Raw genomic sequence first — 24592 nt, forward strand, 5'->3', positions numbered from 1 at the left:
AAGGGCAGGGCTTGTTGGTTCCCTTGGTGTTTTGAGAAAAGCTAGCGTTGAACCGTATGGATGGTGGAAGATAATCTGTACTTCTGACCCTCCTACCATCTCCTCCCAAGTGCTTGGGGAATAATAATAATTCCTTTTGGCTAGGTTAAAGGAGGCTAGAATTGCTGTGGAGTCTCCCAAACTCTACAGGAGACTAGAAGACGTTCTTCCCTGAGACACACCAATGCCCATCCCTTCTCTTCTAAAGTACACATTCCAGTTTCTGATCTCTTTAAAATGTTTGATAGCTTATTAGTTAATACTAAGTGAATTTCATTCTGGATGAACAAGGTATTTCTTGTATTATTGATAAGATACATATGATTTTCTAATTTTAATCAAATCAAGCAAAGAATATATGAGATAAAAACCAAGATTTCTACACTTGTACATTTCCATGATGCTTTGCACAAAGATCAGATTCACTACAGTAAAATTAGCTAGGGATTTATTACTGTAATGGTTCACTGTGGAGGGGAAAAATTCTTTTGTTGTTGTTTAAAAATACTTCTGTTAATGTGTAGGAAAATCCTTCCACAAAAACCAAGAGAGTTGAGAAGCTCTCTGAGGATGAGCTTGCATATTAGCTCCTGAACTGACTGCTGCTGGTACTCAATAGTACAACATACTGCGGTCAGACTTGACATGAATTCAGTCTGGACTGTTGTTTCTTTCCCACAGCTGTGGTGAGAATGGTCCCTAGGGCCTGTATACATCAGCAGGAAAACAGGATTTTGTGTACTGAATTTTATTTGATAGACTATATTTCAATGCTACACTCTGCATAATAAAAATGCAGCATGTGTAATAGTTACAAATTGTGAAATGTGACTTGTTTAGTCAACATTTGTTAAGTGTAAATATTTAACTTAGCACATAGTATACTGTTCTTTATAATACTTTCCTCAGAGGCCCAAACATAATAGAGCTTTTGCCTTTAAAATGTAGATTAAGAAGGCAGAGGAGAGATCTAAATAGCCCTGATTAAAAAAAAATTAAAATTGCCATATGATAAGTGGTGTAATAGAGCTCTTAGGGTCATGTGACTTAGAGTAGGATGTCAGGATTTCTGCTTCAGGCAATCAGAGAAGGCTTCCTGGAAGACATGGTTAGGCATGTGTTTTACAAAGAAAAGGATTGTGGGGAGAGGTTGGAAATGTAATTAAAGGGCATTGCTGGTAGAAGGCGTAGTGTAAATATGGAGAGAACGTGTGCAGACTAGCTCAGGGCAAGGCAAGTTCCGCTGTGACCCAGCTCAGCGTCTCTCATGCTAGGGATTGAATGCAAGGCCTCCAGCATGCCAGGCAAACTCATAACACTGAGTTACACCCTCAGCACAAGGAAGAAAGCAAAATATGTTTTGGAGGGCATGACTGGGAGAGAAAAGGGACCTCAAGAATAGATCTTGTATTCCAGCTAAAATTACTGAATTTCTGTGCACAGGGACCGGGGAGCCATTAGCATTTCTGAATGAGGACAACTTGATCAGATCTGTTTCTTCTGCTGATGAATATAGAAACTCTCTCTCTATGTATATATAGATAGATATAGATATAGATTGGAAAAAGTATAAACTCTGCACTATCACATCTGTGAGGCTCTGGTAATTATCCAAGGAAAAATTCAACTAAATGACTGAGGGAGTGAGATTGAAGAAATGGGTGTCAGTGGCTAGGGAGGGAATCAAAAACATTGTAGTTGCTTAAAGGTCAAAGGTGACTCCTACTATACCTCAGGATGCAGCATAGCTCTAGTGCTCCATAAATAACTATTGAAGTAGAATTTGTGAGCCGGGCGGTGGCGCACGCCTTTAATCCCAGCACTCGGGAGGCAGAGCCAGGCGGATCTCTGTGAGTTCGAGGCCAGCCTGGGCTACAACGTGAGTTCCAGGAAAGGCGCAAAGCTACAGAGAAACCCTGTCTCAAAAAAACAAAAAAACAAAAACATTAAAAAAAAAAAAAAAGAATAGGAAAACTTAAGAAGGTCTTTGATGCTGACAATTTATGTTTTAGATTGTTGACTTTGAACAGCCAGTGGGACATGTAAATGAAATGTCCTCGGACAACAGAAGCTGTGAAATAAAGCAGCAGAAGTTGGGGGATATGGAGTAGGCAGGAATCGGCAGAGAGAACAAAAGACAAGCTGTCAGTGCTGCAGGGTTAGAGGACAAGACTCTGGAGGGTCAGGCCAGGGCGTGTGGTAGAGGTCAACAAGGCAGAGATGACTGGAACTGAAGAAGGAGAAAAGAGCAGCAGGGTGGGCAGGTGGAGAAACGCAAACAAAGTTGAATACTGAAAAAGGACTACTGAATTTCATTTTGGAGGCAAAGGTTGTATCAGTGTGGGAAGAGGGGGAGTGTGGGATGAGGCCTGGGTTGGGTGTGGCAGTTGAAAGACAGGAACAGGTCGGCTGAGAAGCCCAGGGACCAGGAGGCCAAAGAAAGGAGTCCTTGGATGGAAGAAAGCTCAAGAGTTTTTGTGAGTGAAGGAGCTGACAAGGAAGGAACAATGGAGGTGCCCTTGAGAGGGTGGATGAGGCAAAGCCAGGTGTCCTGGAGCCAGAGCTTTGCTGCATAGCCTTGTGTGTGCTGCAGGGAGCTGTGTCTGCACGCTGCGGTTCAGCGGCTGAGCACCCACAGTGGTGCTGATGCACTTTCTCTACATCTGAATTAATTTAAGATAAAATAGTCCCTGTGGCATGTGGCTGCCTTTCAGGGTACCCAAAATAGCATAAATAGTTACGTTAGGAAAGAGGATCAGACGCTGCAAGGGCTAACGGACAAGTTCTAGATGACATTTGAGGAAGAGGTGGAAGTGTTGAAGAAACTTGGGATCTAGTTTCCTTTTCTTGTATGGAAATGCATCACTTGCAGAAGGTTCCAGCAGGGAGATGGGTGGGCATTCAGTGTCCTTGTGGATTTCAGTAGAGAGGCTGGCAGATGGGAATCACAGGGACACAGAGAGCCTCCTAGACTCTTTAGGTGCCCTTCCCTTTCTAGAGGCTGTTTTCATTAACACCCCCAAATCTGGGAGAACAAAGCATGAGGGGACTCAGAGAGCAGGTTTAGGGGAGGTTTTTGCAGTGTGATGGTTGAGTAAATTAATGCTAAGCAAGTGAAGATGGCCTGGGGAATTATGGATTAGAGCTGGAGGCCCTGAGAAGAGGTGGGGGAAGAGCACATTCTTCAGCTGCCAGGCTGTGGGAGAGAAAGCCGGGCAGTTTTCATTGTGAGAATCACAGGTCTGGAGATAGGATTTCCAGCAGGAAATGGGGTAAGGAGATTAACAGACGACAGTTGTCAGATAAGAGGGAGCACGGAAGATAGATGCACATTTTCCAAGTGCACAGGGCTGGTGTGCTTGTCACCTTTACTCTGCCTTTGTTCCCAGTCTACTGACATAACCTGGAATAGAATCTGAAATGGTCAAACCAGGTTTATTTTATCTTTTTGTAATGGCCTCCAAATTTATCAAAACTGAATTCAGAGCCTGTGAGATCTTCTTTCCTGACATTGAAATTTTGTAGATGGAGAATGTAACATCTGGATGTTGTGAGAAAGCTCAGAAAGCTGAGCCTGGGCTTCTCGGTCTTTCCTGCCTGCCTGCCTCCTGAGCTGTGGTGTGGCTTGAGCAGTGGTGGCTTCTGGTCGAGATTGTTACTAGGTATCTAATGATCTGTGTGCCAGAAACTAACACACCGCATGCACTGCTGTCAGTAGCTTTGCTGGAGTTGCTTTTCTGAATTTGTATTTACAAATTACTAAACTACTGGCTTGACCAAACTGATAAAATACCTTGCTGGACTAGTGCTCTGTTGTCTCCCAGCTTACTCATACATTGCCATTCTGACATTCACCAGTAGGGAAAGCAGGCAGCATGTCAGTGCTGATAAATATAACAAGGCCTGAATTCTAGTGTAGCTTCAGCTGGGAAGGAGTATGTCAGTGAGCAGCTCTTTCCTTTCACTTTTTAAAAAGTACTAAGTGTGCTCTTCTCTTCTGCCACCCAGCCCCTAAACCTTCTCCTATGCTCTTCTGGACTTCACAAAGAAGAAAGAAATCCAAATTATACAATAAAAAGTAAAACACTTTTCAGGGAGTATTAGAACTTCACAAGGTCACTAAGCATTTCCCTTTTTGTTATGAATAATGTTAAGAGCCCTACTGAAACGGTTGAAATTAATCATGTTTGTTGTTTTATAAAATAGTACTTTATATATATATATATATTTTTTTAAAGATTTATTTATTTATTATGTATATACAGTATTCTGTCTGCATATATCCCTGCCGAGCAGAAGAGGGCACCAGATCTCATTTCAGGTGGTTGTGGGCCACCATGTAGATGCTGGGAATTGAACTCAGGACCTTTGGAAGAGCAGACGGTGCTCTTAACCGCTGAGCCATCTCTCCAGCCTGTACTTTATATTTTTATAATATATATATTACACACACACACACACACACACACACACACACACACACCATATGATAATACCGATAGTACTTTCTCTTGCCTGTTTGTATACACACCCTGAATTTGAAAAGAGGTCAGAGAGAAATCAGCAGCTGCTACAAATGCAAATGATGATGTACAGGTTTGGGAGATGGAGAGTTAGGCCTTCAGTTTTTGTAACACTGTAACTGCTTTACCGAGTTTCTTAAAGCCATGTATGGGATCAGCTCTAAAGCATTTTCATTTTTTGCAAGGAGAAGCACAAAGAAATGGGCTTACTCATTTTATAAACTAAACTATAGTGTTGTGCAGGTGACCAAAGAGGGTTAAAATGCCCTCTTTTTAAATTAGTTAATATAGTTTTCTTGAGGACTTTTAGGTGTTACAGTATTTGGAGTATGTGTGACATCACATCATCAGACATTGATGATAGGGACTGTTGTGGTTTGAATAGGTATGGCCCACATGAACTCATGTGTTATGTGGCTTGGCCCATAGGGAGTGGCACTATTAGGAGGTGTGATCTTGTTGGAGTAGGTGTGGCCTTGGAGGAAGTGTGTCACTGAGGGGCAGGCTTTGAGGTCTTACATGCTCAAGCTTTGCCCAGTGCAGTACAGTCTCCTTCTGTTGTCTGCAGATCAAGATGTAGAACTCTCAGCTCCTTCTCCAGCACCATGTCTGCCTGCACGCCAACCGCCATGCTTCCTGCCATGATGATAATGGACTGAAACTGTAAGCCAGCCCCAATTAAATGTTTTCTTTTGTAAGAGTTACTGTGGTCATGTGTCTCTTCACAGCAATAGAAACCCCAAGACAGGGACTAATATTTTTTTCTCAATTAAACACTTCCTTCCTTCCTCTCCCTGACTTCCTGCCCCCTACCTCCAGGTTAACTGTATTTTAGGTACATTTAGGAGATGTAGAGGGGAAAAATTACATTTAGGATCCTAGGCATTGTCTTTAATGCAGTGCTTCTTAAAATATAGATTTGCTCACCAGCCCAGACTTCCTAGAAAATCAAAATTTCCAGCCTACCTCCAACCCTGATCCCTGCCCAAGACCTTCAGCATCAGAATCTATGTGACATGACCCAGTAACCTGTGTATCCACAGCCCTCTAGGGAATTGTGATGCACACTCAAGTTGAGAGCCACAGGCTTTATGGCTAGAATTTTATGTCCCACCAGCAACTCCCAAATACCCAGCAGCCCTTCCCAAATAATTGACTCGGAGGGTTAATATTACTTATAAATGCTTGGTCAGTAGCTCAGGCTTATTACTGACTAGCTCTTACACTTAAATTAACCCATAATTCTTGTCTATGTTTAGCCACCTGTGGGAGCCCACAGAGGTTTCCTAATGAGATCTGAGCTTGCTTTACCCAGCATAACTGCATAGGGATGATTGGACCACGGGCCTGGGTACCAGGTGTTTGGAAGGGTCTACACTTGGTTGTATCTAACAAGGGGAAGGTCTTTTGCCCATCCCCTTGGCATTGTTATAAAAAGCCCTTTTGAATAAAGTTCTGGGCCATTGGGTGTTGATCCAGGTCCTCCCAAAGCTATCCTGTGTTTCTGTCTTTTTTTATTCTTCTCGGCTAGGCCTATCATTCCATCTGCAAGTTCCTTATTCCTCTCTCATCCTCATAGGAACCCTGTAAAATGTGGCGGCTGCTCCCCCACAGCCATGTGGCTTGGTACCTTTTCTCAGTATGGCATTCTCATCTTGTTCCTCTGCTTCTGGCTGGTGACTCGTGACTCCGCCCTTCCTCTTCCCAGCATTCTCAGTTTGCCTGCCCTGCCTATAATGCCTACCTGGCTACTGGCCAATCAGTGTTTTATTAAACCAATTCAAGTGACAAATCTTTACAGTGCACAAAAGGGTTATTCCACAGCACCTTTCTTATTTTTTTTTTTTTTTGAGACATAATTAACATATCAGGTATTTCACTGTTTCAGTGTCTGGTTGAGTGGATTTTCACCACATTGTGCAACTGTTTAATTCTAAAACATTTCATCACTCAAAAGGAAACTCCACACCTATAAGCAGCTGGTCCCCACTGCTAGCCCCAAACCCCAGCTCAGGATGACCACTAGTTTGGTTTTTGTCTTCATGATGTACCTACTATGGATGCGTTATAGAAATAAAGTAATGGAATATGTGGCCTTTTGTTTCTGCCTTTCACTTAACAAGGTTTTCAAGGTTGATTCATGCTGTTGAATGCACTTCTCTGTTTTCATGGTTGAATTTTATTGTGTTGGAAAGATACATTGGTAACATGTTTATCCATTACTCATTTGATGGACATGCAGGTTGTTTCTGCTTTTTTTGTGCTCTGAGTATTTATGTCTACATTTTGCAAGAACTTGTTTTCAGTTCTCTTAGGTACGTAGAGTCAGTTATCACTTGTGAATGTTGAGTCCAGAAAGTCACTGGAAGCAAGTGAGCAGTGAATCATCCAGATACAGGATTGTGTTCCTGTGAGCCCATGTTCACAACATTCCCATCAGATAATCAGTACAAACCTGGCTTTATGTGTTTCCGCTTTGAGGTAGCTTCTCTGATGTATATGGCTGGTTCCTTAATAGTATCACTCATGTCTGACAGCAGTGTAACTCATGCCTGGAAGCGTTTATTTCACACATACATTTTTCTCTGAGCTGTGCGTCCCAGGCAGCTCTTCAGCAGTACCCTTAAAACAGTGAGGTTACAAACAGAAAGCACAAACACTGTGAAAAATGTGGCATTTGGTGAACTGACAGATAAGGACCTTTTGGTCTCCCCTGGGATGTTGCGTACCAGCAGGTCAAATTTCCCCCTCTTGCAGTAGTTGTGAAAATACCACAAGGATTATTTAGAGGGTTACAAGTAAGTTATATCTAACAGGCAAATTCACAGAGTATGAACCCAGAAATAATGTATTTGATGCTAGGCACCATCTGTACCTGGCAGTGGACTTTCAGGATCATGTGATGACTCTGATTTTAGTGGTTCACTGAGGATGTTAGAGTGCCACCAGCACCATGGAAGCATTCTGGCTTCTCTGCTCTTGATGTTGTTTTGAGTTCTTCTTTCTTTATTATGACCGTCTTTGAGGATATGAAATAATATCCATTTCTTTGTGGTTTTAATTTTATTTCCTGAAATCACTAATGTATATTAGTTACTTGAATGTTTTGAGAGACACCTTTTCAAAACCTTGGCCTCTTTTAAAGTGGATTATCCTTTTATGGATGACTTCTGGTTTTTGTTTTTAAACATATATCTGGATGGTAGACACGTAAGTATATAATTTGAGAATATATTCCTATTCTGTGTGTGTGTGTGTGTGTGTGTGTGTGTGTGTGTGTGTATACTTTCTTGAGACTGTCCTTTGATGTATTAAACAGTGTTTTGATGAGGCACAGTTTCACCTATTTCTCCTTTGCTTGTGCTTTGGAAACTTGAATATCCACTCTTCATGTAATTAACTAATCAGCGTGTCTTGGCAGAAAACTGTTCACACATTTTTATTATTAAAGACATGAAGAGTGGAGTTTATGGTTTCAATAGTTCCTTACTTGCTTTCTAAAAGGCTATCATTTATAAATATATGGTATTTGTTGGCAGGGATTTACAAAGATTTATATAGAATTTTACACTGGCATCTTTAGAACCATCTGTTTATAAAAAGCAGTGTTAAAGCCATTTAGCCAGTGGCTATTTTTGTTTGGAAAATTGAAGCAAAAAAAAAAAAAAGAAAAAGAAACACAACAAAAAACCTCTTATCACTGCTTTGGCTAATCCTTCTCCTTCTTCTTCTTCTTCTTCTTCTTCTTCTTCTTCTTCTTCTTCTTCTTCTTCTTCTTCTTCTTCTTCCTCCTCCTCCTCCTCCTCCTCCTCCTCCTCCTCCTCAAGACTCTGCCTCTTTTAAAACTGTGAGCTTTCTGCTTTGAAAGCAGGATCTCAAAAGCTATTTGTGAACGAACACAAGCTCCCGAAGGTGGAAATGAACAGGTATTGGTGTTTATTTGTGTTAGTTTAGAGGTAGTAGCCAACATGTCAGAAAACTGAGTCTGTAGTACTTATACTAGGCTGAGCAAGCAAACAGTATCAGCCAGCGTGGCTTTACTCTAAGTAACTCTAAATCCAGAAGATCAAAGGACGTTATAACCAAAAACAGCCCTTGTTGCAATTTCCCTGTGGAAGCAGGAAAAGGCTAGAAATTACATGTCACCTTCATATCCTGGCTGGCTGACCTCGGTGCTCAGATCAAGTCCCTCTGTATGCCAGCTGTTACCATTATTAAGACTGTGCCCCGAGGGGTTAAATAGGGGAAAAACTCCCGTGTCCTATCCCAGAGCAAACACAGAAGTCCCAGCCCCTCACATGCAGATTCAAAGCACTCTGTGCCTGCCACTCACTCCCCCTCCTGCTCTGCTCCTGTGAGCTCCTGCTTTCTGTTGTGCTGAGTTCTGCTGCCTGGCCAGTCTTGCCGCCTGCCCGCCAGCCTTTGCAGATCAAACTGAGCCAGGAGTTTCTTCTTTCAACAGGAGGTAATGTCTTTATTTCTGCTTCTCTAGGTGGGTGATTGTTGTTTTAAAGGAATTTCTTTTTAAACTGAACCCATTTTTTAAGGCTGTATTTTAAAATCCAGCTTACTTTTTTTGCAGTGTAAATTCTGAATAGTGTTTTACTACTTTAAAAATCGTGCAGTGTTCATTTGAGTGTGTAGTGTGGTACAGTAGACGAGGGTCTGCTATTCCGAAGTTTATTAAAATGTGCTTTCTTTGTGGAGTTGGAAGGAAACCTAAGATTTAAAGTGGAGTATATTGTTTCATACCTTTCGAGTTTTGTTTAATCTCTGCCTGAATCAGATTTGGGGGTGGGAATTGAAAATGTGCCCCTACCATGACCAGTTGATAAAAAGATAGGTAACGAATCACTTTACTCACTTCTGCCAATGAAGTATTTTTAAAGAACAGTGAATTAATTTTCCAGCCTATGAAGAAAGCCCCTCGGGAGCTAAGCATTAGCAGCAGGTTCAGTTTTCCCCCAGGTCATTTCAAATGTTCAGCCCAGTGAGCTCCTCTAAGCTGCGTCTGAGCTAATTAAACGCTGTGCCTGTGTTCTTTAATTCTGCCAGTGATGGCTGCACTAGGATTGGAGTCACTGCCCAACATCCTGTCAGCAACAAAATAGGTTTCTCTAGATGGTCTTTAGTTCAAGTGAGATGGATAATTTATATGTAACTGGCAAGAGAGAGAGAGAGAGAGAGAGAGAGAGAGAGAGAGAGAGAGAGAGAAGGGAGGGAGGGAGGGAGGGAGGGAGGGAGGGAGGGAGGGAGGAAGGAAGGAAGGAAGGAAGGAAGGAAGGAAGGAAGGAAGGAAGGAAGGAAGGAAGGAAAGAAAAGTTCAAACTGGTCTTAATTTGTAAAGAATGTTTCTATGTGGTAATGAAAGCTAACATCTCTCATTCCGGTCTCTGGTGAGCAAACATGCCCTTCAGCAGGGACAGTGCAAGGCTTTCAGAACATGCTTTGTGATTTACTAAGAATTGTCCTTATTTGAGAAGTATCTGTGTGAACAGAAGAATGAAATTTACTCCCTTTACCTGTAGAGGATGATTCTAGACCCTCTGCTGGCTGGGCCAGCACTAGACCCAAAAGAAGTAAGCGCTGGACTTGGAGGCAGGGGGCTCTCCGCTTCCATGGCTTTAATTCCTGATGGCATGTTCTGCTTTTTAGTGTGCTGAAATAGTTATCTTGTTTATTCTTTAGTTTTGCCTCTAATTGGTGACGCTAGGATGTTTTTACGGTCAAATACTGAACATTAGAATATGTACAGAATTACACTTCATTTGAAATGTCTTGTACTTTATGTAGTTTACATTATACACCTGAAATTAAGAATTGTGAGCATCAATTACTTGTAGTGATTATAAGGAATATGCAGTGTCTGAAATGATTGCTCTACAGTGTATTTTAAGAAACACATGTTAACCTTGTCTCAGCTTGTAAAATGATCTGTCTATGACTGATTCCTCTGGCTTTCAGCTGTGAACTCTTATTTTCCTAGCTTATATTGAACCAATCACCCTTTTGGGTAACCCTTGAGAGATCTCCTTTTCTATGGTTGTTATTCTCAATTCTTCTATTTCTGTCCTTACTGCTGTGAATCCTGGGATTGAGTCTGAGCATTCTCACAGTAAGACTCTTAAAACACTAATGTGTATGTTGGACAACCTGGACATACATTGACATACACTGAACATTTCCTATTTTTTAAAACATTGCAATCAGTGGTCATACCCCAACACGGGAGATAAAATTGAGATAAGATCAAGACAGTGAATGGCTTATGATATGGAATGAGTATATACTTTTTAGCTGCTTGATCTACCAATCTATTGTATAGTACATAGAGATATATATGCTGGCTTTGAGAAACAAGAGTGGGGTATTCTTTTCACCTTTTTATTCTCTCATTTTAGTTACTGTTAAGTAGGATCATTTAATGTCAGCCTTCATATTTAATTTATAAGAAAACTCACAAGGAGCATAGTTGATGTTCCTCATATGGATCGCTAAATAGGGACATTTACCTATTTAACTAAAAATATGGGTTAATTACTTTTGCAAGCAAACAAAAATCTCAGGGCAACAGTAAATGCTGTACTGTTCATCTGATACATACAAAAAACAATGTATCAGAATTTAGGAGCATTTATAGTGATAATTTAAGGAATAGAAAAATAGTTATGAAAATTATACCCTGGCAATACTAAAAGTAAAATACTGACCAAATTGAAGTAAGAAAAAGCCTTTACAAATTCAGTGTTTTCTAAGCTTAAAACAGTTTCAGAGTCCTTTCATAAGAGGATGCCCTAATCAGTGTTTCATACAAGTATTTGGGTGATGTTTCCCAAGTTGCTCAATAAACTAAAAGATCCCCTTGAGACATTCTGGGCCAGACTCTGCAGGGAAGGACCCATTTGGGAAGCTGCTCTACAAACTTCATTTGCTACTGCTCCAAGTTCACAGATCGGTGGTGGTGGTGGTGGGTTTGGGACAAACACAGCATTTCTGGGGGAACTTTAATTCTCAGTAAACACATCACCATTTTAATTTTAATCAATCTCAGTTTTTGACAAAATGAGAGCTTTTTTTTTTTTTTTTTTTAATCTTCACTTCCGTTAGTGTGGCAATAAATGAAAGGAGATTTTCTTCTTGACTTACCTCAGTGATGGGCGTTTACTCGGCGCTGATAAATTCTGAGGGTTTGGGTGGGGTGTTAAGCATCATGCCCTGTGCTGTCCCCAGATGAGCCTGTGGCTAACTCTCTGTTAGCTGGCTCAGTGCTACGATCCGGCATGACCAAGAAGAGCTGGTGTCAAGAAGGCAGTTGCCTTGTTGCAAGTTGAGTTTTCTTGAGAAAAGAGTGTGTTCAGATGACCTCAAGACAAAGCCTTACATCCCAAGGGCTTTATTTTCAGAACACTTTGTAATTCTTACTTGGTGGGGATGTGAAGCTGGGAAGCAGCCTTGCCATCTCTCTGTAGGTTGTGTGACTGTAGCATTAGAAATTTAAGATGCTCAAAGTGCAACCAGAATCGTCTCCCCTTTTCTTGGCGTGAACATCGGGGAACATGCTCTTCTGTTGGTGCAGCTGGAGACTTCCCTTTGGAAACTGACCATGCCTGTGGATATACTTTCATTGAGGGTTAAATAAACTCGTCCGTCAAATTAGCTATCTCCTAAACTGCCTTCAGCAGACCCACAAGTCACCGATTTTGTTTCAGGTATCTATACATTGTGCACAGGAATTCTGCAGTTGTCTCTCATGTATTAAATGTTGATGTCTTAGTGAGGCTCCTGTACTGTGTCCTTGCCTCTGCCTTTCCAGTGCAAGGACTGTCACCAAGGAAACAAGTGGAGATGTGTTTACATTTCCTGAAATATTTTCTAAATGTTGAGTATTTTGAGTGACAGTTGGGTCCTCTTAAAAACTGATGAATATTAATTATGTAAACTATAATTGCTGCCTTGGCTGCATATTAGAATTACTTGGGAGCTTAAAAAATTACTGATATCCATACCATTACAGTATGAATGAAATTAGAATTGCTGGCTAGCAGTCTGTTTATATAATTAAAAAATATCCATTGCTGAAATAATTCTGATGTGTAGCTGAGGTGGAGACTATTGTAACAGGCCTGTGGTTTTGCAAATGTCTGTTGTATTCATTGCATTTCCCTAAGACTTGTGATCTAGATGTGTGCCTTGGTTTGGGTGGTAATTAGGGAACCACCTTTAAAGGACTTTGCCTGTTTTTTTCATAACCATTGTTTGACATTTCTGAGTTAGAAAGATTCTTTGGCTTTAGTTTATGTAATTTTGGTTTTATAGATTAGTACAGTTCTCCAGATTTAGACTTAAAAAATAATTGTCTTAATGGAATTTAGCCTCTGAACTACAGACTCAAAGATAATGAGTCTTATCTCTCTCATGATGCTCACCTACAGTGTGAGTTTGAGACATGGTACTGTGTGGTGTGATAATTTCTGTGGCTCTTTAAGTACTGCTTTCTTAATTGCAGTATGTGATAGAGCTCTTGAAGTATATGTAGTCAGGGAGGTAGATGTTCATGCTAAATGAAAATGGTAGCATCTTTTGTCCCAGATGGTAAGCAAGAAATCTCATTTTTACACCTCTATCTTTTCCTGCATAGACCCAGTACAAAGAAACATAGACATAAAACATATGAAAAAATAGGAGTGGTGTTTCTATAAGCCCAAATTCCCTTTTTAACTTATCCTTGCATGTATAAATTCATGCCTTGGCAACTGATGCATCTCTAGCTAGCTAAATTCAGGGTTTTTTTTTTTTTTTTTTTTTTTTTTTTTCTGATTTGCTCTGGTGCGTTTACTATCTTCCTAAGGGGTTTTTGACTTTTATCATGTTCTAGTGTAAATGTGGGCAAAGGCTCTCCATTTTTCTGCTACATCATCAAGTTTTTATAAATACTATTGGTTGTTTTGTAGAAAGATATGTAGCACTTATGGTTTACCATCTTTGATTCTTTATTTATATATTACATATATATTCAGAGAGGTTATATAATGGTAAAATGCTTTGTACATTTCACTTTCAAAAGTGGTAGTTGTTATTGTGTAAGTTGACACTACCTAATTGATAATATAAATTTAGTAGTCAAACAGCAAGTTCTCATGAAAAAGTTATTATCCTTCCAGAGCTCCCGTACCTAAGTCAGTTTGCCTGTTCGATAGTGTGGGAAAGCACCCTGCTACCAAAGAGGCTCTGATGGGGTGTCTGTGGAATGGGTAGATAGTTGTGGGATTAGATCAAAAGCATGGCTTCGGATTTGCTGCATCTTATACTTATGAAGAATAATAGCAACAATACTTTTGTATGGCTCTTGCAACCTGTAAAATGTTTTTAAGTGCTTAGGTGGAAATATTTATAAATATTCTTATTGGAAGAGAGTTTAATGGCAGAAAGTTTATGAACTAAAAAACAAGTTACTTTGTCTCAGAAGGTAAGAAGACACTTCTTTCTAAGACCATCTCCTTAAGTCTCTTAACTAAACATACGGGCTTTGCTCAGGTTATGGTTACATTATTTTGAAATTATCTGAGTAGTAGCTGAGAGTAAGGATGGGTCTATTGGCTTGTTTTTGTTTGTTTCTAGTTAGTGATTAGCAGTGGCTGGAGAGCACCTCTAATTTATTAAGGTGTCTCTGGTACTCTTGAAAGTTAATTATAACCTTTTAAACTATTTTGGGAAATACTGAATTTAGAGGCTTTTTCATGTGGGTCTTCAGACAGAATCTTATGTCAGTAATCTCTGGTGAACCCATAAATACTGTTGACCCTGGCATTTCCCTGGAGTCATCTTGACATATTGGAAAGCCTTGCCCTCAGAGTCTTGGGGTGGAATTGAATCCCAGTCATGTGATTTAGAAGAGACTTTCATATTGTGGACACTTAGTTTTCTCTTCAAAGGGTTAAACTAACTTCATAGAGGTATTTTGAGAAAGTGATTCACACAGCAAAGTAACTTAAATTCTACTAACGCTTTATGAGGGAAACTGCTGGTAGAAACAAAGCCTGGCTCCTGCCCTTCTGAACCCTCCCTAGTTGGAGAGTGCCATGCAGAGGATGCTGGCATACAGACACTGTTTTTACAGCCTGTAGAGAAGCTGTGCTCTCCTGCTACACTACTAAATACTGAGAAGCCAGCGTGCTGCTGGTGACCAGAACCGAGGCCATCACTTTAGGGTCAGATCACTCAAGTGTCAGAGGAACAATTTCCTACTAAAACAAGGTCGATAAATAACAGATACAAATTCAGTAGAGGGGGTGGGAACTGTAGGGCCTGCCCCCCACCCCCCACCCTCCCCACCCCTGTTTTGGGTAACTGTTGCTTGCTTGCTGATCTTGACCTTGATATCCTCCTTACGCTAATTCCCTGCAAGATTCCACCCTCCTGAATGTTAAGGGAAGCTCCTCGTCTGTGTATCCAGCATATTGGGCATTAACAGCTTAGATGCAAGATTATAAAACATCAGAAGCCGGGGTGGGGATTTAGCTCAGTGGTAGAGCCCTTGCCTAGCAAGTGCAAGGCCCAGGGTTCGATCCTCAGCTCAAAAAAAAAAAAAAAAAAAAAAATCAGAAGAGAACTTCTGCCCTCCGGGTTCTCCCATTGTGCTGTAAGCCTGTATTTAAGACCTCCTCCCTCCTTAAATAAACAGCATTCAGCATTAAAAAAAAAAAAAAAGAAGAAGAAGAAGAGGGGGTCAAGATAATGATGGGGAAACCCACAGAGACAGCTGACTCTGGACTGACAGCTCAGGAACCTGCATGTGACCGAACTAGGCCTGCTGAATGTGGGTGACAGTTGTGTGGCTTGATCTGTTTGTGGGGTCCCTGGCAGCAGGACCAGGACTTATCCCAGGTGCATGAACTGGCTTTGTGGAGCCCATTCCCTGTGGTGGGATACCTTGCTCAGCCTTGATACAATGGGGAGGGGCTAGGCTCTCCTTCAACTTAGTATGCCAGACTTTGTTGACTACCATGGGAGGCCTTACCCACTCTGAGGAGTGGATGGGGCAGAGTGGGAGGGAGGGGAGGAGGTGGGAGAAGGGGAGGGAGGGGAAACTGGTATGTAAAATAAAAAAAAATTAATAAATAAATAAATAATATATTTTAAAAAATAGATACAAATTCTTCCCAAATCACCTTTTGTGTACCCATCTTCTGTTTGGAGAAAAAAGAGGCAAGGTAATTCATTCTTTACATATACATTTTACCAAAGAGATTCAAATCCTGCCAGATGTTATCAAAATTAGGTACAACACAGTTTGGGAGAATTGATACAAGCTATAGTTAAACTCAAAAATTAATTGGAACTTAAGTTAAAATGTGTTTCTTTCTTTCTTTCTTTTTTTCTTTTTTTTTTTTTTTTTTTTTGGTTTTTCCAGACAGGGTTTCTCTGTGTAGTTTTAGTGCCTGTCCTAGACTAGCTCTGTAGACTAGGCTGGCCTTGAACTCATAGAGATTTACCTACCTCTGCCTCCCGAGTGCTAGGATTAAAGGCGTGCGCCTCCGCTTGGCCAAAATGTGTTACTTTCTCTGCCCTAATTAGAAAAAAAAATTTTTTTCTTCAGTCCTTTTGTTCAACCTTGCATTGTGCATCCTCTCACCATTGCATAGGCCTAGCTCCCTTGCTGCCTCGAAGCCTTGTTTGAGGTTTTCCTCTTCCTGGAGAATGTGTGCCATGGACTAGCAGCACAGACATGTTTCTGGAGGCTGGTTGCCGCCTCCAGGCACCTGGTTCAGAACCTGTCTTTTAAGCACATCCCTAGCAGACCCCTAATTTGGAGGCATGGGGCCAGCTTTCAACGTTTTAATCCAGCAGATGTGCTCTAGAGAGCCTCACTCTCCTGAAAGCATGATTGGCTACGAACAGGAATGCAGTTTTAACCATTAACTTAATGCTGTGAGTCTGGGGAGGCAGTGTTGTTCCACATGCGTCATCTGAGCTTTTAGAAGGTAGAACGCTCTTAACCTTGGCATCGTCTTCCTAGTTTCACCCTTATCATTGGGGTGTGTCTCTGGCACCTTTCTTAGTCTCCACAGCAGTTTTGTTTTGCAGAATGAACTAGGTAATGCCTTCCACATCTGTTGTCCTGAGGGCTCTTAGCGGGATCAACTGGAGTGAGATGATGCATGTAAAAGTGCTTTCGAAATACCAAAGAGGTGCACTATGGTGCTGTTGATGACAAGGAAGACATTGTTCCTTCAGGCCATGAGTCCTGTGTTTGTTAAGGTGGTGATGGCTTCACTAAGTGCTTACTGTGGTAACTGGATCACATCTGTGTATCTAACTTGGCAGTTTTCTGGAATGGCTAGAAATTGTGAATTCCAGTTCCTGAAGCCATTGCGTAGTCCCATGGCATCCTTTAAGTGAGTTGTGTTAATGATATAGTTTGGTGCATATTGTATTAGTGATCAATTTTCATCATTCAGACATATTGTCTCATGATTATATAATAAGATTTTCAATTATGTGCACTTTTTTCTTTGAAGTATGAGTTTTTGTATTTCATAGGATCTAATTCTAAGCATACACACACACACACACACACACACACACACACACACACACACACACACACACAGAGTCTTTATTTTAACCACATAGACTGTCCTGGCAGTTCTGGAGTTTCACACATGCAAGCTCTCTACTACTGAGCTACAGCTGCTGACCTTAACCACATTGATTCTTCGCAGTGGAGTTTTTTGCAGATAGCGTTGTTTGTATATAATGGTGTCCACTGACTTCTTCCTACCCATTACATCCAGATCTAAATCACTAGTTTTTTAGTTTTGTTTTGTGTTCTGTGGTTTTTCTTTTTCTCCTTTTATTTATTTTTTCATTCATTCACTCACTTATTTGTTTGTTTGTTTATTTACTTATTTATTTGAAACAGGATCTGGTTACATAGCTCGGGTTGAATCAGATTAACCATTCTCTTGCCCCAACCTCCAAGTTCTGTAATTCTAGACATGTTACCATCATGCCAAGCTGATTCATTCTTTTCCATCACATGTAACACCTAACAAAATATGGCAGAATTTAAGTTCTCTGTTGATTGTAATTTAAGTGGTTTGTCTTTTTCACCATTAAAGTGCTGTAGCCCAGACCCTGGTGATATGCATATTATTCATATATGTGTATATATATATATATGTGTGTGTATATATCTGAATACACATTATTCTTATGTATCTGAAGTTTAGCCTAGTAGAATTGTGGGCCAGATAATGCTATTTCAAATTTTGACAAGTAGTGCCCCACTGCTGCCTTAGAAAGGCGTATCACTTTGTACCAACCTGTTTCAGTTACATTTCTCTCAGTTTCCATCCTAAAATTTTTGGGCTTTAAAACTAGGAAACATCATTTAATATCTTTTCATATTTAGATCACCCAGTGCATGACAAATGGTATTGGAAGCTGAAGTAAGGTGAGATTAGTGGCTTTTAATGGATTGATGTTGACACATCAGATTCCTGCAGAGTGAGAGGCTTGAGTGCCAAGAACCCTTTCTTTGGATGTGCTCTCAAGAGAGTGTGCTGGCTTGAACATCACTGTCTTTGTAAGTTATTCTTTATGTATGATTCAAAACTGATCTTAAACTCAGAAATAAATACTGTTGTTATTGCCTTTATAATCACACCATTACGCTTAGCACAGGATTTGTCACATGTGAAAATGGTCAGTGCTTTCTTCTAGAATCTCCTTCTGCATTACTACTGACTGTATTTGTTCTCCTCTGCTCTGTATGCTTTGCTGTTAGCTCCCCTCCATCCCAGCAGCAGACCAATTTTTCCTCCTCTGGTTGTCTCTGGCCTCTCTCGGCATGGGCTTTAGTGTCAACTCTTAACTTCAAATTGAGGCTTTGCTGTTTTGGTCATCTCAGTGTTGTCAAACCTTAAACAGTGTTTTAATAAAAAACCCAGAGCCAGGTATCAGGTGAAAGCTGAAAGATCAGAGAAACAGAGCAGGCCACAGCCACCACCTCTTACCTCACCAACTCCACGAAACTTCTGAGTCCTCTCCCGAAAGGGTCTCAGTTGAACTGCTTTAGTTCCTGTTTTCTCATACCTTATATACCTTTCTCTGCCCTGCCGTCACTTCCTGAGATTAAAGGCCTGTGTGCTTCCCAGTACTGGGATTAAAGGTGTGTGCCACCACTGCCTGACTCTGTTTCCAGTGTGGCTTTGAACTCACAGAGATCCAGACTATGATCTCTGCTTCCAGAGTGATAGAATTAAGGGTGTGTGCCACCACTGTCTGGCCTCTATGTCTAATCTAGTGGCTGGCTCTGTCCTCTGATCCTCAGGTAAGTTTATTAGGGTACACAATATATCACCACATCTGAACCCCTATACCAACACAGCTAAATGAGCCTAAATAAGTCATTAATATTTCTTAAAACAATTGATTTGTTTTTGCTTTGTCTCTCTGTGGTTTTTTTTTTTTTTTGGTTTTTCGAGACAGAGTTTCCCTGTATAGCTTTGCGCCTTTCCTGGAACTCACTCTGTTGCCCAGGCTGGCCTTGAACTCACAGAGATCCGCCTGGCTCTGCCTCCCGAGTGCTGGGACTAAAGGCATGCGCCACCACCACCCAGCCTGTTTTATTTACTTATGAGTCCAATTGGTTGTTTCCATTTTATGATTGTGATTAAAGAAACCCAGTCGGAGAGGGCACATGATATTTCTTCTAACTGCAGTCAGAAGTCTGAGTTCACATTGTTCTGTACTACCTACTAGTGCCTGCTTCATGACAAGATATCTCCAGGTTACAAAAAGGTTGCATTTCTAAATCACAGAGAGGGGGAAAGTGATTTGGTCATATTAAGTGTCTCTTTTGGCTTATCCAAACATTTTTAACTCTTACAGAACAACAGATGGTGTGGTACAGCAAGACTAGAGGAGAATGGTTGCTGTGATTCTGGTTATAAAGACAAAGAGATTTACTCAGAAGAAGGAAAACTGGATGGAAATGAGAGAATCTAGGGACAATTTTAGGGTACTCTGGAGGGCATTATAAGTTAGTGTCAAACTGTCTTGAGCCCTGTTCACTTTAGAACTGTTTACCGCAGAACCACTTGTTTCTAGATGTTTCCAAGCAGAACCACCCAGTAGCTCTGCCAGTAGATAATAGGATCAACTAGTCAGTAGAATTGATGGCCTTAAATATGAAAAAACTAGACCATTTCAGATGCCATCTTAACAGCTGGTGTGATTAACCAACCTGCAAACCAGAAGTGCCTTCCTGTCCTTCTGGGCATCTGTCACTTAGCTCAGCAGATCCTTGTGTTGGGATGGCTCTGCAGGCCTGGATAGTAGCAGGTTTACAGCCTGGGGCAGGGGCTGGAAAAGTTAAGGCTTCTAGTCAGTGTTCCTGCAAGAGCCTATCTAGTGATGCTCCCTACGTACAGTCAAACACATTCAATTTCAGTTAGCTTTCTTAAAAGGCTAAGCTTCTTTAAATGTCCTTCATGTTTGTTGATTTGGGAGCATTCCCATACACCTCATCTTTCTGTTAACAGTGTGAAGCTGTGTTCTTCCTCAGCAGGAATGTCAGGGGACATCAGTGACATGGCAGGCATCCTTGGTGGTAGCTGACCGCTTAGCTCTAACCAGTCACCTTAGTGTCTATATCTGCCTTGCTTCCTATGATTGAAATAATGCACTGAATTCACACTGCTTTGTTTTGGGGATACTATCTGAGTACTTAGACTGGATGCCTTTATTCCAGAGTGAGTTTATGAAAGAGAAAGCTACTTCATATACCATAGTTCAGAGTTTCTCTCAACAGCCTTTGGAAAAGGAGGTTGGGAGCTGACAAGTTAGTTTGAAAAGTGACGGCAAGGCCTTTTAGACCTTTTGAGTTTATTTGTACAAGGTTTAAAGTATTTTATTTTTCTATCAAGACAATTTACAAAGACAATTTTAATTTGTAATTAACTTCCTACTTTGTGGTGTTTATTTAGCTGAGTTTATGCATAGGTGTGAAATAGTTTTTAATCCAAAAGATAAATATTACACCAATGATGCTAAATTTGCATCAGAATGTGTTGAGTGCCAGTATCCAGATGGAGCTTTGTGCATTCACTGGCAGGTTCTGCTCAGAATGGCCCTGCTGAGTTGATGGAGTGGGTGAGAGCAGGACAGGACTCTTGCACCCACGTGACCCAGGTTATAGGAGCGCACACGCAGACAGAAAAGAGGTCACTTCTCTTGACACTTGTATATGCCCGAGGTGGGAAGAAGGGACTGGAGAGAGATTGCTCTAGAAGCCACAGCAAAAGGTTAGGGATCTAAAGGAGTCCATGTGTATGGTGAATAGGTCAGTGGCGTTTTATGACTGTTCTTACTGTAAGTCCCCATACTTCGTTCCTGTGTATGTTAAAAGAGCTAAGAATGAGCTGGTGGTTCAGATTGCTTGGGGGTGGGAGATCAGGCTTCTCTAGTTTTGCGGTTGCATGTTTACTGGACAAAAGTGTTCCTGGTACTGTGAGCATGTGAGGGATTTCCTGTACATGAAGGCCTGAGCCCTTTGGTAGAAGCGGGGGTGGGGAGGCACACCTAATTTAATGTGAAACAAATTGCTCCTACAATATCATTTTTCTTGTGCAAATGTTACCTGCTATATACAGCACAGAAAGCAAATTCATGAACAACTTTTATGGTGTACTTAAAGGAAAAACTGTTGTATTCCCGATAATTTGTGTTGTAAGAATTTTTAGCTAACTAATCTTTATTTCAGGAGGCTTGTTCTTACTCTGAGAGTTGAGTGACTTAGAGGGGAAAAAAAATCTTAAATTGTTGAGATCTTAAGCCATGAACCAGCCTTAAGGTTGTGTACACTCCTGACTGTGCGCTCGGTCACCTCCAGTGTCGCCCTCGTTCTGCCCATGGCTCCTAAATTAGGAGTTGAAGAAGTGTGTTCTTGTTGTTATCCTCTCTCCCTTCCTGAGAGGGAGGGTGGGTAGAGATCGCCCAGTAAGGCTAAGGAAACACAGTAGAGGAGGGGCTCTGTGGGACTGGCCCTTCTCAGACACTGACTCATGACTCCTGTGGGAACCCTCATTTCCCAAGAGCTGCATTTATATATTTATTTATATATTTTCCTGCCTGCTTCGAACTGGATGGCTTTATATCTTTATCATTTCTAGGGCCAAGAAATTGGAGCATGGCTGTGATCAGTGGAAGTGATTCTGTGCTTCTGAGCAATGGCAGCATCTCAACCAGCACTACCAACCCCTGCCCCCTCACCCCCAGTGATGGAGACCTCACAGCCCAGCAGCTCACACCCAGAGAAGCCCCGAGAACAAAAGCGAGTCCAAATGGATGCCTGCAACTTAATGGCACAGTTAAGTCATCCTTTCTGCCTTTAGACAACCAAAGAACACCTCAGATGCCAGCTCAGTGCTGCCACCCTTGTCCATACCATCACCCTGTGACCAGCCATACCAATCACCAAGAGTGCCATCCCGAGGCTGGCCCCACAGCATCCTCCGCTTTGGCCTCCTGTTGCATGCAACCACATTCCGAATACTCTGCATCCCGGTGTCCACACCATTCACCTGTGTATCAGGCCGCACACTGCCTTCAGCCCTCGCCATCCTTCTGCCTTCATCACCCGTGGCCTGACCATTTCCAACATCAGCCTGTACAGCAGCACCTGGCCGTCATCAGGTGAGTGTGCTGATGTCTTGTCGGCCTTCAGCAGTAAACTAATCCCACATAAATGTTGAATATGACAGCTTCTATTTATTTCTCCAAAAGAAGGAGGGAAAAGAAAAATGGTCAGGAAATAAAACCCACATAAACACCTATTTGTGGATTATATGAAGCCCACTAAAATATAATTGAAATAGTGTATTTGTGATATCCATTGACTTGGTTTGCATGTATATGTGTGTGGTGTGTATATATGTATGTGTCAGGGGCTTGTGTGTAGCTCAAGATTTTTTTTGTTTTTACTTTTGTTTTTTTACTTTGCATAAGAGATATATTTGTGGTGAGGTCACCCAACAGGGATCTCCTTATTGTGTTGTTAGTAGTAGCCAACCTGTATGAAAAAGAAGTCAAAACTGCTTGCTCCCTTATAATTCTGTGCATCTGTGCTCACAGTTTCTGTTCATAGGGTTTGAGTGATTATGTAGTACAATGACGTCAGAGAGAAGTAACATCCTTCCATAGCAGACAGAGCCTATAAATCTGAAGCATGTGATTTTAAGAAAGAGAACAACATGCCTTTTACAATCAAGGTGTACTATACACACACACACACACACACACACACACACACACGAGCTTAAGGTACACTTTGATTAGTTTGTCAGAGGTGCACACTAGTGTCATCGTCCACATCTCAGTATGATATGCAACGTTTCTATCACTCCAGACGCCTCCCTTGTGCCCAGTCAGTCTTTGCCTCTCGCTGCAGTACACGCCATGGTTGTTCTGTTGACCTGCTTCTGGACACACAGTTGTACTGCATTTATGCATCTTAAAGATTTATGTAATTGTTTACTGTTTTGTTTTTACTGCAGACTAGTAATCCATTGTGCACATGCTACAGGCTCTCTTGTCAGTGAGGAGCCAAGCCCAGTATGGGGAGAGAGTCTTCACCTTTGTCAGGGTTTCCATATTGTCAAGATTGCCTGTTCTTCATCTTTCAGGAAGGAGATGTAAGAAAAGAGCAAAGAACACGGGGAGGGAGGGGAGCAGTCTCTGAAGTATGCTTCTCTGGGCTCTGATTACATTTCCATATTAGATTTGAGAGCCTCTGTGTTCTAGAAGTGTATGGAATTCCCCAGAGCTAGCCTTAGATGATTTGTCCTGACAGCTCTGGGCTCCATGATCAGGTTTGGACTCTTCCCATGTTGAATTAAACTCTGTAACTAGTGGATTCTAAAATTACATACTCATAAGTATTTCTATGATTAAGTCATCAATTATATATATGGTCGTAGAGTACAAGGTGAAACAGCTAGTTATACATACTGAAGCTGTTGAAGCTGAACTCCATTTAGTAAGTCTTAAGCAACTCTGGGCAAATAACCAGTGCTTTCGATATGCCAAGATTTTCTGGATTTTACTTAGCATTTGTTCATGACCTGATTCAAAAGGAATGAGAGTCGTATGTGTACGTTAAGTGGAATGACATTAAAAGTCAAGCTGATGGTAAATGGCTGAGCTTGCCACTGCCTATGGTTGGCACTGAGAATCCTACAACCCTGGCGAACTTACTGTATGTAGATGGTTTAGAACATTGGGTTCCTAGACTTGTCCCTGTGGATTCTCCTTTAGATCTTAACTAGACAGAGTGATGCAAAGCTAGCTGTTTTCCTGGGCAGAAGATGTTGTACATATTACATACCTTATTTTGCTTTAAGAATGACTCCCACGGGCTGGAGAAATGGCTCAGAGGTTAAGAGCACCGACTGCTCTTCCAGAGGACCTGAGTTCAATTCCCAACAACCACATGGTGACTCACAACCATCTGTAATGAGATCTGGTGCCCTCTTCTGTATACATAATAAATAAATCAATCTTTAAAAAAAAAAAAAAAGAATGATTCCCACAGTTCTTGCATTTATTTACATATGTAATCAACACTTTTTATTGGATACTCAAATGTGCCACACCAAAAGTATCATTCTAAGTAGATTAAAATATCCTTTATGCCTTCATCAAGTCTTTAGTCTACTAGAAAGGTCAATCAAATAGTCTGCTGCAGTATTGTGATAAATCCTACCAAGAAGGTGCATACCGGGTTAAAGATGTGTCACACCTGTGGAGAGAGAACAGAGGCCATTGTCTTGGCTGTCTTGCAGACAGTATTTATGCAGAGCTGCAAGTTCCAGCATAGCTGAGCATCATTCAACTCCAGTAGAAGAGAGAGGAGTGAGGGGGGAGGCAAACTGGGCCCAAGTCCTGAAGGAAATTGCAAACCAAGGCTTCCTAGGCTCTGTTCTGAGAACTGTTGCTGCTGTTTGTGGCTTCTCTCTCTCTCTCTC

At 41.3% G+C, this 24592-nt stretch overlaps 1 protein-coding gene across 5 annotated transcripts in view; it reads left to right on the forward strand.

Moving 5' to 3' along the window:
• Disp1 (dispatched RND transporter family member 1) overlaps positions 1 to 24592 on the forward strand; it is a 155123-nt gene that overhangs the window by 83511 nt on the left and 47020 nt on the right. For 2 of the 5 annotated variants that reach the window (XM_036202824.1, XM_036202825.1), the window contains exon 3: positions 21740 to 22262. In XM_036202824.1, coding sequence (XP_036058717.1) covers positions 21757 to 22262 — 506 coding nt within the window. In that variant the 5' untranslated portion in view covers positions 21740 to 21756. Of the gene's footprint in view, positions 1 to 5209; positions 5226 to 8982; positions 9028 to 21739; positions 22263 to 24592 lie in introns of those variants that run through there. The other 3 variants (XM_036202827.1, XM_036202826.1, XM_036202828.1) reach the window with 3 other exon arrangements.

Source organism: Onychomys torridus, chromosome 11 (assembly GCF_903995425.1).
Source record: "Onychomys torridus chromosome 11, mOncTor1.1, whole genome shotgun sequence".
NCBI classification, from domain to species: domain Eukaryota; kingdom Metazoa; phylum Chordata; class Mammalia; order Rodentia; family Cricetidae; genus Onychomys; species Onychomys torridus.